The sequence below is a fragment of the Balaenoptera physalus genome (assembly GCF_965194825.1).
Source record: "Balaenoptera physalus genome assembly, chromosome: 10".
NCBI classification, from domain to species: Eukaryota; Metazoa; Chordata; class Mammalia; order Artiodactyla; family Balaenopteridae; genus Balaenoptera; species Balaenoptera physalus.
The window spans coordinates 86622169-86635139 of record NC_138889.1 but is presented as its reverse complement, the minus strand read 5'-3'; the positions used below and the strand labels follow the sequence as shown (position 1 = coordinate 86635139).

Here is a 12971-nt window from a genome sequence, read left to right as displayed (position 1 = left end):
AAAACTGTAACATCTGTCTTGTTGGGAGACATTCTTCCTTACTGGTCTTGAAGAAATAAGATGCTGGTTGTGAGAGAGTGCTTCTGGCTGACAGCAAGGAACTGAATGCTGTCAACCACCGTGTGAGCTTGGAAGCAGATCCTTCCTTTCTCTGCCAAACCTTCAGTGAGAACCCAGCCCTGACTGACACCTTGACTGTCCGCTTGCAGAGGACCCAGCTAAGCTGTGCCTGGACTCCTGACCCACAGAAATTGTGAGATGATAAATGTGTCTTCTTTTTAAGCTATTAAGTTTATGTTAATATTGTCACACAGCAATAGGTAACTAATACAGAAGTACACTTATAGCTGGTTGTAATTAATTGTTTAAAAGCATATTATTTTTCTCCTACTTCTAGATCTAAAATTATATAATTAACCTAAGAGATTAAATTAAAAATAATGCTTTCATAAATGTCACATAACTTGTATTTCAATTACTGACTTCTATTAAATCTTTTTGATGCTCGATAGCTTCACACATAGACCAAGATCCTTTACGTAAAAAGAAGCTGTGTGAACTTTAAATATTTATGCCATCCTTTCACTTTTGATACTTTTCAGGTGTTCCGTATTTACCCATGTACCAACTGTCAGAAAGCGATTTAAACATAAAACATCTCAAAACCTATTCCAGTACTGAAGGATGAAACATGTTTTAAGAAAACTCTATCTTTGATTTTCAAAGTAAATGTAGGAGCCCCTTAGTTCTTCAATCTATTCCTCAGAGAAGGGCATTTTAAGTATTCATATTCATTTATTTTGTTGCATTCCGAAGGTCTAAAGTAGACCTACCATGGGTTTTCTGGCAGTGCTCACTGTCTCCAGTTTCCATAGTTACATTGCTTCTGAAACCATAAATCCACTACTCTGTTACCCACACTCGTGTGCATGTACACACTGAGACACAGAGTTGCCTTGGTAAATGAGAGAATGGTAAAAATGTTCACAGTCTATAGTGAAAAGTTATTAATGCAAATCATCTTCAGGCTTTAATTTTCTCTCACTTGTGGAATAAAAAAATCTTTGAGTGATGAGCAGTATAGTAATGGCCTAAGCTCCTAACCACTGACCTTAAATCTCCATATTTGGTTGGTATTTCGAACTATTCATCCATTTCTTAAGGCAGAATTCATCTGTTGTACAAGCTGTATTGACCAGGAAATGGAGAAAAGTAGAAAACCTAGTAGATAAGATTCCTTCTGCAAATCTAATCTTTCAAAGAAATGTAAAAATGCTTCCAAATTTTGTTTTAAGATTTCCTAGAGAAAACAAGCTAACAGATAATAAAACTAAGTTTACTTAAGTTATACATATTTTTTAAAATCTTATACACTTAGAAGAAGTTGATAGTAGGGCATAAATAATAATGAGACGATGAAAAATATTAGCTTTATGGAAAGACCAGACTATAAAGGCAAGGCCTTTGCTTTATACTTGTTATATTATTTTATGCAATTATTAATTCAACAAATAGTTATTGAATACCTAGTTTAATACTTGGTGAATTGATATTTCATCAAAGGCAGACCCTTTTTTTTATCTGTCACTGTGCTTTAGTTATTCTTATTTGATTTTTCCTTATTATATATTGTCAAAATATCTCCTTGGCTAGATCACCAAGTTCGTTAGACATGTGTTGTTTCCGCATAACTGCCGACATCAATGCTAAGCTTTCTGTCACCATGTAACAAGGATCCTCTTCCTCCAGCTTTCAGTAACATGGACCTTCTTCCTTTTCATCCTCATTGGCAGTGTCCTCAAAGTACAGAGTTCTACTAACGATCTGTTTACAGTGATTTAGGCTTTTTCTAATGTGTTCCTCAAAATCCTTCCAGCCCTTGCCCACTGCCTGGTTCTAAAGCCACTCCCATATTTTTATTTTATATTTGTTATGGAAGCACTCACTTTTAAAACACCAAAATCTGTTATGAAATAACATTTTCAATGTTTGCAGAAGATGACTGCCTACTTAGAAAATTCAAGTGAATCTACAAACAATTCAAAAGTTGCTGGTTATAAGATGGATATAAAAAAGTCAATAGCGGTCCCGTGTACAGCTACAATCAACAATAAAGTGTAGTAATAATAAACACATCTATTATGGTATTAACTTATGTTGTAATTATTTACTTTACTTATGTCTCCTCCTTAAGGGAAGAGAGTAACTCATTTATATTTGTAACCCCAATATCTAGCATGCACCTGGGTGCTCAACGAACATTTTTTGAATGAATTATCAGTCGTCATTGGATTCTTAGTATCATTCACACATACTTCCCCTGGAGAAAAGAATAAAAATTTAGCTGGATATTTTTTAAACCATTATAATAATCTCCAGATTTTTGTTCATCAAAGAGAAAAGTCCCAGGTTCAAATCATGAAATGCCATTCTTCACTTTTCACCTATTTGGACTGGTAAAGATTAAAATGTTTGATAATGCGCATTGTTGTTCAGGGTAAGGGTAACCTAATATTCTTATAACAGTTGATTGAAGTACAAGGTAGCATAACCTCTTGGCAGAGCAATCTAATATCTAATACAATTTAACATGCTTCTATCAAGTAAGTCTATATCTTGAAATTTATTCTATAGATACTATATATTTATATGTGTATGCAGACCTTATATATAAGACTTGTACAATAGGATTGTTAGTAACAGAAAATAATGAGTTAAACTTATCAGTAGAGAATGATTTAAGTAAATTGTGGCATAACCATACAATAAAATCCTATTCAGTTGTTGAGAAGAATGAGGTATATCTATATGAATGCACATGGACTGATCTCTAACATGTGTTAAGCAGAAAAAGCAAGGTGCTGAATGCTCCCATGTATATTAGTTATGTTGAAATATCTGGGTGGGAAACCCAGGACAATATTGTCCCTGGGTATGGGGAGTGAGGAACTGAAAGGACAGCACAATTTTTCTACATGTCCTTTTATATTTTCTGTATTTATATACTTACATCAAAACTGTGAATTATTTTTTCCCAAAATTCCTTCAATCATTCTTTACTTACTAAAAGATAAATTTAAAAAATGCAACTGACATGACCATTTCTAGAATTTAAGCATAGGTCACACTAAATTTGGAGTATTGTATTCAGTTCTGGGCACAGTTAAAGAGACAATGTCAGACCAAAAGGTGCGACACGAGAACAACCAGGAGAGTGAGGAGTGTGAAACCAGTTTAAGAAACTATGTCTACTTAGTTTGGAGAAGATTTGAGGTGATTAAATAGTTATTTTCAAATATTTTAAGAGTGTCATGTGAAAGAGTATCAGAGGACAAAACTAGGAACAACAAACTTGTTACAGGCATACAAATTGAACATTAATATACAGAACTTTCTAATAAATCATACATTTTCAATAACAAAGCATTGCTTTGTAAAGTAGTGAGCCCTTTAAACTAGATAATCTGTATTCAAATGGTTTTTGATATCTGTCAAGGATTATGGAAAAGTGATTTGTGGCCAAATGGGAGCTTTGATTATATAACTGCCAAGGTTTATTTCAATTCCAAGATTCTATGATCTAAACTTAAAAAAAAGCTAAGTAGGGCTATGTATGTGTATTTAAGTAAGAACCAATGAAGCTTTAAAGATGAACAAAGATGTGATTTATCAGTTTGTTACTTTTCTTTCAATTAGAAGACAATTATGATAAAAATCTGTGATATATACAATGGGCTTATGTGTACATCAACTTATCAAATGAATCACTGTAATAATCCCACTCTAAGTACTGAGATTCTCCAAAAAATCTATTGGCGTTAATTTTAGTTTTTTTAAAACAAATGGAGGGCGAAGCACTGTGAACATTTTTAAATTATAAGAGCTACATTTTCATATATATATTTTCCTAATTCATTTCAAGTTCAGATCAACATTTTAATTTAAATTAGAACTTAAGGCAATTCCTCTTTAATTTACTTTAGCTCTTGTATAATTTACCTTAACTCTTGTAGAGTGTTAAATACTTAATTTCAGAATAGGCAAACCCATAAAATCATTATGCACAACAGAAAACTGTGATTGGGAAGAGCAAAGTATGTATGCTATACTAACCAATTAGAAGAACTGTTCCAACGGCCAAACCTCCACCTGGAAATAAAACAAAACCAAGAAGAAAATTAATCTACCTTTTCACATTATCTTTAGCATAAAAGTTAGGCATTAGCAAGGACAGGTACTTCAATAACTTTAAAATTGCAGTTAAAAACAACATTTTAATTACCTTTGCAATACTTTGCTTAAGGTGCTATTATGAAATAATTACCTATTATGTGTAATTATACACTACACATTACAATTACTTTCATAATATACTGTACTAGCCTCCTTTCTCCTGTGTTAGGACCATGCAGCATTCAACATAACCGGTTAAGCATTCCATAAATGTTATATTTAGCACTTGCTAATAAATTAGCTCAATAGCTGAGACCTAAATGTGCACAGTAACTTAACTACAACAGAAGTACAACATAGAAAAGAAAGGTTATTATAATAGAAATTCCACTTTAATATTTATTCTCAAATTTAATAAGCCTTGGGAAAAAAAACCCTGATAATTAAAACGAATTCTTTTTCCATTATTAATAATATACACAAAGTCAGGACATACTCTAAATATTTTTGTCATTTCAAACAAAAAAGGCACAATCACCACAATCACAAAACACATTTTCAATTTTACTAGAAAATGTTATTTTAAATATCTGAATTAGGGTAATATGATCATAAACATATAACTCAAAGTTTATTAAAAATCAATTTAAAATCAAGTTTTAGGAAACTAGAACAACATCAGAAAGATAAAGACATTCAACCATTTGACTCCTGATATTTTGTTTGTAAAACCACTTGTAAAAGTATTACTATGTATAATTAATGTTGCAAACGCTAACAAATTCACTTAAAAATTTAAGAATGTGTACACAAAGAATGAAATGTACTTAAAGTATAATTAATAAAATTATATATATTTATATAAAGTATAATTAAGTAAAATTAATAAAAAGAAACTAAAAATTGTTGGACAGTTGAAGACAATATTACTAGGGTTTTGTTTGTTTGCACAAAACGGTGAAACATTTAGAATAACAATAAAGAACTTTTCCCCAAAAAAGTTTGTAGTGGTGAACACTACATAGAAAAACTTAGTATGAAAAATTCATTTGATAGTGTTTATTTTTTGCCTTGCAAATAAGCGTAAATAACTGTTATGTTTCACAGAATTTGAAATTTGGTAACATGCATGAACACAGAATACAATCCAACATTTGGGGACTTTATAAACAAAACATTCCAAATTGTTAGAAAACAATTTTTTAAAAAATGAAACCAATACATTTATATATTTTTAAGTGGATTTTTTATAGAATCAAATATGTATTTTAATTTCACATTGAGATAAGTTCCTTCATTTTAGCATTTAAAGCCACACCAGACTACACAGGATAACTCCAAATGTTGGTCAAACTAAAAGATTAACATAAACTGAAATACGTGTGATGATAATAACCATTAAGGATCAGAGCAAATTTTCTTTGGGACAAGATTAGACTAAATATTTAATTTTATAGTTTGTGCTACATATAGAACACTACTAACTTTTTAATCCATTTTAAACACTTTAAATCACACTTTCCAACTCCTTACTTCACTATTTTCCCTTACATGCAAAAATAAACATTTAACTACGTTATCATCATTTTGTGTATTTGAGATGAAATAATACAAGCACATAACAGATACTGCAGTGTCTAGTCTACAGCAAGTACTATAAAAAAGTTAGCTGCCTTTCTTTCTATAACTTAAGTTTTATAGGAAGTATTTAGATTTCTTATCTAAACTTCTTTGGGTCTACATTCATGTCTCCTCAAATTAGGAATTTATATAAGGCCTCCAAGTCGAATGGTTAGAGAAGTATTTTGTGAATTATATTCACAGTGAAATAATGAGAACAGATAAAGAAATAGTTTCCCTATTAAATGAAGTGATACCTTGCTCAGGTGACTTGCCCAAGGAGGTACAGTAAGAGCTACCCTTACGAGTCTGGCAATTAGTTTCTGACTAGAAACTAAATGATACACTAAAACTGTATCATTAGATAAATAGTGATCACCTTAACAGTAAATCAGACTAGGCTAAGGTAGTTTTCTGTAAGAATGAGTCAAACAATCCACTGTTCCTGATAATTCAGGAACCACCCCTCGAATTTTTAAAATCTCACATATATTAAAATTCTGATGTTTGGAAAATTTGAACATTACTTAAAACAAGATAATATGAAGACAGTTTAATGACTTTTATCAGCCAAATTAATATTCTATCAGGACTTCTCTTACAAAAAGGCAACTTTCTTTTTTTCTAATGGGCTATATAATGTAAATTCACTAGACTCAAATTTGAATTGGCCCTAGTAAATGTTGGTCATTTGGAAGGTTGGTCATAGGAAATAAGAAGCCACCTTATTAATTATTTGTAAATCAAGTTTTTATTCTATGTATATGAGGTAAAATTATTTGACATGTACATACACACACACATATAGCAGCAAAGTTCCTCTATTCTTCCAAACTTCATTTTAGTGTGTGACAAGACCCCACATTTCCCCAAAATACTTCTGTATAAGGTATTTTGAAATAACTCACTTGATATACTGAGGTTCTAGTTATATTTTAAACTAGAGTAAATTTGAATAAGTTTGTAGACATGCTCCCTACCAAAAATTGAAAAGTTTAAACAACCAACATGTCTTGACATGGCATGTTCAACAAAAGTTAGTTTTAATACATCTTTAAATTCAGTAATCCATTAGGAACTTCAAAAGCAACACAGATTTCACACTAATAGTTCCCAATTAAAATAGAAATAAAATAGTTCCTAATAGTCCACTAAAATGTCTGACATGTAAGTAATGGGTTAAGTAAGCACTCATCTTATTTCTATAATGAAACATACAAAGGAGTAAAATGGTTTTGTTTATGGCCTCCTCTTCTCTTTAATCATATCTTAGAGAAATCATCAATATTCTAAGTCACTAAGCAAATAAACTGTTGGTTTTACTTCTAGACCTTTTTAAGAAGTATATTTAAGTTATTCTCCAGCTTACTAAAAAATATGGGTAGAATATTTTATCAACTTGTAAGACTACATGAGTTTGAAATCTTGAAGATACTTTGCAAGTCTGATATCTTAAAGTATTAATTTCATCAAGCTTTTACATTTTAAAAAAATGACAGCATTTTGTCTTAAAACTAGAAAAAAATCTGATAGTGTAAAAACATCAGAAAATTTAAGACTTTAAGTGCCAATATCTTTCTATTTTTTTTTAAATATGAAGGAAAGAATTAAAAAAACTTCATGTGACTAGTTAGAAAGTGATATATTAATTTAGAGGGAGAAAATTCAATCCCACACCCTTCCCCAAAAAAATCTTTAATTAAGCTATAAATTTAGGGTAAATGAGGTCAAATTAATATATTAGAATATTAAGGTCCAGAAGTGGTATCTTATTTTACAACAAGGGCAACTCCTTTTTCAAAGTTAGAGGAAGTAAAAGGGAAAAGAAATAAAAATCAGGAAAGATAAGTGATTTATACCAGTCCTTTCCAGTGCTCTCTATAAATGGTTTTGCTTAAAATTATAGAAAGGCATTTTAGGGAAAATGCAACGTAAAAAACCAGTTCATATTCTTGGTTCATGGCAATATCCTTAACTACTTAACTAATGCCACACTTCAAATTAAATTGCAGTTATGTCATTAACAGGTCTACTTTTTCTTCTCTCTCTAGGAGGTATGAAACATCCCAACAACTCTTGATTATCACAGCTACTGGCTGGGCAAATATGGGATTCAAAAAAGACAAGCCATCAGCAATGAGAATGGTTCTGTAGATTAAATTACACAAAACAATTTTACATAGCAATACAAAGGAATAAACTTTTACTTTAAATGTACAGCTATCAATTGTTAAAATGTCATAACCAGGATTATGTTAAATATATAATCCAAGATCAATGCATATCATCCCACACTCCAGATTAAGATATAGTGGAGCAAAGGAACTACAACCACCAGTATTTATTTTTTCACAGCAGTGTTGAAAATGGCAGCTACCCTCAAGCTTCTTCAGAGTCCTCTTCCTGGACTATTATTTAACCCTAATCCCTACTTCCATTCACTTGACTGTCAAAATTTAAAAAGTTCTGAACAGCACAGAGTTAAGCCAGTTAAACCTGAGAAGTCATCGTTCCTTCGAATATCTTTTTGAAGGATGAGCCTGCGGGTTAATATGGTCCTAAAATGGACTATATATCCTAGAAAAAGTGAAATTCTGCCAGAATCCTTTACCTACTGTATAATCTCTCTTTGGAAATTCCTGGAAGAAGAAAAATGAAATATTTACATATAGTGTCCTCAAATAACAACATAAATGTCCTGGAAAGGCAGGATTGAGAAACTGGGTTAGGAAATCTCAGAACTTAAAAAATTAGCCAGGGCTTCCCTGGTGGTGCAGTGGTTGAGAATCTGCCTGCCAATGCAGGGCACACGGGTTCGAGCCCTGGTCTGGGAGGATCCCACATGCCGCAGAGCAACTAGGCCCGTGAGCCACAATTACTGAGCCTGCGCGTCTGGAGCCTGTGCTCCGCAACAAGAGAGACCGCGATAGTAAGAGGCCCGCGCACCGCGATGAAGAGTGGCCCCCACTTGTCGCAACTAGGGAAAGCCCTCGCACAGAAACGAAGACCCAACACAGCAAGCAAGCAAGCAAGCAAGCAAGCAAGCAATCAATCAATAAATAAACCCAAAAGTTAAAAAAAAAAAAAATTAGCCAACTTGGGAAAGGTATATCGATATCTAACAATAAAATAAGCTGTCAGAACAAAAATATTTAATACAATTAGATCATGTAAAAGATGCAGTAATAGGGAAATCTCAAATTTATAAAACACTTTGGAGTAAGCAATGGAAATATTAGCATATCATCAAATAACTAATATTCAGTTAGCCTGTATTATGCCTTTCAAATATGTTTTGCATCTGCACTTAAAATTACAATAATGTCACAGTGGCAGTAGTAAAATATCACTGCAGTGTATGTCAGTGACAATACAATATTTACTTGTTACGCAGTAACCACAGAATATATATAGGCAAGAATCACAATATCACAGTATAGTTTCATCATTCTAATATCATAAAATCCTACTATCATTACATTTTGTCACAATATGTTTATATTAGACTTGTCACAATCTGAGTCAAATAACATTTCAGAACAATAATATAATCTGAATTGCTTTTACTTTTGTGTATACACATTAGCAGCCAAATGTTTCACATTCAAATAATGGTTTAATGAAAAACAAATGTATAGGGTTTGCTCCATAGGGCCACACAAAATAGAAAAATCAAAATACAAAAATGCCTTAAGAAGTTAACAACAACTGAAATACTTCTAGACAGTTTATTATTCCAAATGTAGTAACTCCTATTATAACAATGTCTTCAACTTCTGTGCAATTTGAGAATTAACTGCACACATGCAAAACATATTTCAAAATACCCAAAAACTGATACTTATTTCAATCATCTTAATGAACACTAATTTTTAGCATAAGCTTGTTAGAGTCAAATTATTAGAGTCCCCATCCCCAAGCAAATCTGGAAAAATTTTAAATTACAGTTCAAGTTTATATCACTGTAGAAACACATGAGGAAGGTGCTTTGGGTCACCTTTCTGGTGGGTGCTTTAAGAGACTATATGGTTAAATCTTTAGGCTTAGATTCAATAAATGGTTAAAAACACTTGAAAAGAGTTCTCAGAAATTTCAAACAGTTGCAGCATAGTGCAGAGCACTAAACGTGGAGCTTAAAGATCAGCCCAGATTGTCACTAGTTTTGTGACCCTGTTCATGTTAATCTCTGAGTCTGATTTTAGAACTCAAACACATAATTCCATCCTATGTGTTTCATAACTCTTGTCCAGGTTTTTTCCTACACATTATTTTTCCTTCAACCAAGAACTTATTTAGAATCTACTACACACCAGGTACTGTGCTAGGCACATTTTGTTATTCTAATGAGGAACTGAAAGTATAATGTTAAAAATGTGAACTTTTTGTTTGAAGAGTTTCAAGATCAAGTGAATGAAGTTACATATCTCCATTGAGTTACAAAAAGGAAAAAAAAAAAAAAAAATTAAAGACTAGGAACAGCCTCCAAGCTTTAAGTTTAAATATAGGACGACACCAAGTAAGGCTCACAAGGGAAAGAAAGTGAGACAAATATTTGCTAACTAGATATTTTGAATCATTTCTGTTTATAGTACCATGCAATTGAGGAAGGCAACAGTCTTGAAACAATTAAGGGAAAATACTTAGATTTATGTAGAAATAACCAGGATCCAGTTAAGGTCATGAAATAACAGGCAAGAAGCCATACTCTTTTTCATTGGCCTCGTCATTTTCTATTGCACTAAACCTATCTGAAAAGCCTACCTGTGGGAAAAAAATTACAGAGAGAAAATGTCAAGGGAAGTACAAGAACAAGCAATGGCATTTGTAATATTTTATGAAAGTGTACAAGGCTTAACTGACACATCTCACCCTATAAAAATGTTATGAATATAAACATGGACCAATTTTAGTAAAGTAGCATTTTGATAGGAATTAACTAATTTACAAGCCTTATTAACACCGCAGCTTTGTCCTACCAATCTAATCTGTTCAATCTTTTCAACATAAGTTATGAATCAAGCATATTCTTTAGTAGCCTTCTTATGAAAAATTCCAGAGATTATACAGGAAAGCCTAAAAACTGGACTTCTTTTCTTGTCAAATGTGAATTAATTTTAAGCATATTGTTTGAGATGTAACTCTGGGAAGCAAAATATATAGAAGAAAAAATAACAAAAACAAATATGCATATATTTAACGCAGATGCTGGGTATGACTGCTAAGGTCAAAGACCGGCTTTAACTACTTTGGATCCACATAAGCCTTTAACACACATTCTCTTAAACTCAATATAATTTGTTTAAAGATGCAGAACCAGGAGATAAGCAGCCTGGTGGTGAAGAGGGGAAGTTACTTTCTTCAGCATTTTCTAATGAAGCCCATCTCTCACAACTGATACAAACTTTTGTTAGTCCAAACCGTGAGCTACCTGGTGTTGGCAGAAGGGTACATTCACAGACCAGGACGGGATACTAGATCAATGCCAAACCGTCTCCAAACATTAATGATTCCCTTTGACTAGGAAGCATGTCAGGGTAAAAGCACGTAGGTTTCCTGTCGTAATCTAGAAAAAAGCTGGCGGGCACCAGAGTAGGAAGTGGGAGCACGAAAACAGATTTAGTTAACAGCATTTAGATGTCTCCATGCAACCCTTCCTCCCCTCCATCTCCATCAGACCGGGCTATCCTCTCCACGTCCGAAGGCTGAGAGGTCAGAGAGAGGTGTGGGGTCAGGGTGGCTCCCCCGGGCAGGTCCCCTCCCTAGTTTTCCCTCTGTTGAACCCAGATCTCCGTTCTGAACCGACCTAGGAGCTGGTCCAGGGCTGGGAGCCCGGTTGATACCAGCAGCTGTCCATTCCGCACCGACGGTCGTGTCCCCGCGATGGACACCAGTCGAGAGCAGCCGCTGTCGGTACCGCTGGCTCTAGGACCCCTCCGCTGGAAGCTGGTGACGTTGTTCCTGCTAGCCGCCACCACCACAGACCCAGTACTCCTGGTGCCGGTGCCACAGGTCGCCGCTACCGCCATCTTGACGCTTCGCGCGTTGACCCAATAGGAACTCTGGGAGCTCAAGCCTCGGGTCTGTCAGAGCCAGCCCCAAACTCCCGCCTCCTTGCCGCCTCCTCGGCTCCCGAAGCCAATAGGAGTAAGAGTTCCCTCCCGAGTCAACCAATGGCAAGGCGTATTACTGAAAAGTGCATTCTACGTCAGGACGACGGACTTCTTCAAGGCCCAGGTGAGAAAGAGATCCCCCTGAGTACTGGCTGAGAGCCTTCGGAGTTCTTTGAGACTAGAGGTGGGTAATATCATTCAACATTTTTCTCGTTTTGAGTGCCCTCATTCACGCTGAGTTAAAGAAAAGGCTGGTGGAGCGGTATATCAAGCAAATACCAGTAGGACCTTGCACTTTTCTCCGCTCAGTATTAAAGAGGATACTCTATCCCACCCCTTTTCTGATTTTTTGGGGGAAAATTCCCTCCGCCATCCTCTTCAGGTTTTTTTCTGAATGGTTGTGTAATATGGAAGGGATTGGAACTCTTACCTTAGCGACTTGCTTGTTGAGCCCCTGGGCTTGGTTCCTCAGTGCCTGTGACAGGTGGGTTGGATTTAGACGTTAGAGTAAAAACTCCTGAGCTTTGAGGCGATTTGGTTTTCCCCCGTTTCAAACAGCAAATGACAAAATGTACCCCTCTGACAAGTCGCCGTGAGTAGCTTTCGTTAATTTTAATTAGTGCTTCTGGAAGTCTTAGAGCGCCTTTCCATAAGTGGTGTGAATGATAAGTGTTACTCTGACAACCTTGTTCACACATTTAATTGTCGTTTGCTGTTAAGGCACCTGCAAACAACAGAAAATACTTCAGGGGTTTTTTCCCCCGAAAAACTGATAAGAGTTAGATGTGTACGTGCTTTCTTTTTCAAGTGATTTATGAACTCTGAATCAAGAGCTTATTAGAATAGGAAGTTTAATTCCTATTAAAATTGAAAAAAACATGTAATTTAGAACTGCGTCCTTCGATTTAAATTTTGTTTTCAAAATTTTGAGCTGGCCGGGGGTAGGGGACTGGAGTAACTGATTTTTAAAGGCATTCATGATTGACAAGTGTCTAAACTAAAAAAGACTCACAAATTATGCTTGCACTAATAGTTATTGTTGGTTTTGATAGTGATCTGTGATACTTT

The 12971-nt window shown here is 34.3% G+C and overlaps 2 protein-coding genes across 9 annotated transcripts in view; one reads left to right on the top strand and one right to left on the bottom strand.

Moving 5' to 3' along the window:
* ELP4 (elongator acetyltransferase complex subunit 4) overlaps positions 1-11893 on the bottom strand; it is a 225871-nt gene extending 213978 nt beyond the window's left edge. The window contains exons 1-2 of one of the 2 annotated variants that reach the window (XM_082476675.1): positions 11597-11893; positions 4114-4149 (exon numbers count right to left, since the gene is read on the bottom strand). In XM_082476675.1, the coding sequence (XP_082332801.1) occupies positions 4114-4149; positions 11597-11819 (259 nt within the window). In that variant the 5' untranslated portion in view covers positions 11820-11893. The remainder of the gene's footprint in view (positions 1-4113; positions 4150-11596) is intronic. The other variant, XM_082476676.1, reaches the window with a different exon arrangement.
* Positions 11894-11944: 51 nt separating this feature from the next.
* IMMP1L (inner mitochondrial membrane peptidase subunit 1) overlaps positions 11945-12971 on the top strand; it is a 73836-nt gene continuing 72809 nt past the window's right edge. For 3 of the 7 annotated variants that reach the window (XR_014267938.1, XR_014267939.1, XR_014267940.1), the window contains exon 1: positions 11961-12087. Coding sequence is in view for 1 of the 7 variants with exons in the window: in XM_082476741.1 (XP_082332867.1) it covers positions 11964-12027 (64 nt within the window). In the remaining 6 variants the exon portion in view is untranslated. Of the gene's footprint in view, positions 12088-12971 lie in introns of all 7 variants that reach the window. The other 4 variants (XM_082476741.1, XM_082476740.1, XM_082476742.1 and 1 more) reach the window with 4 other exon arrangements.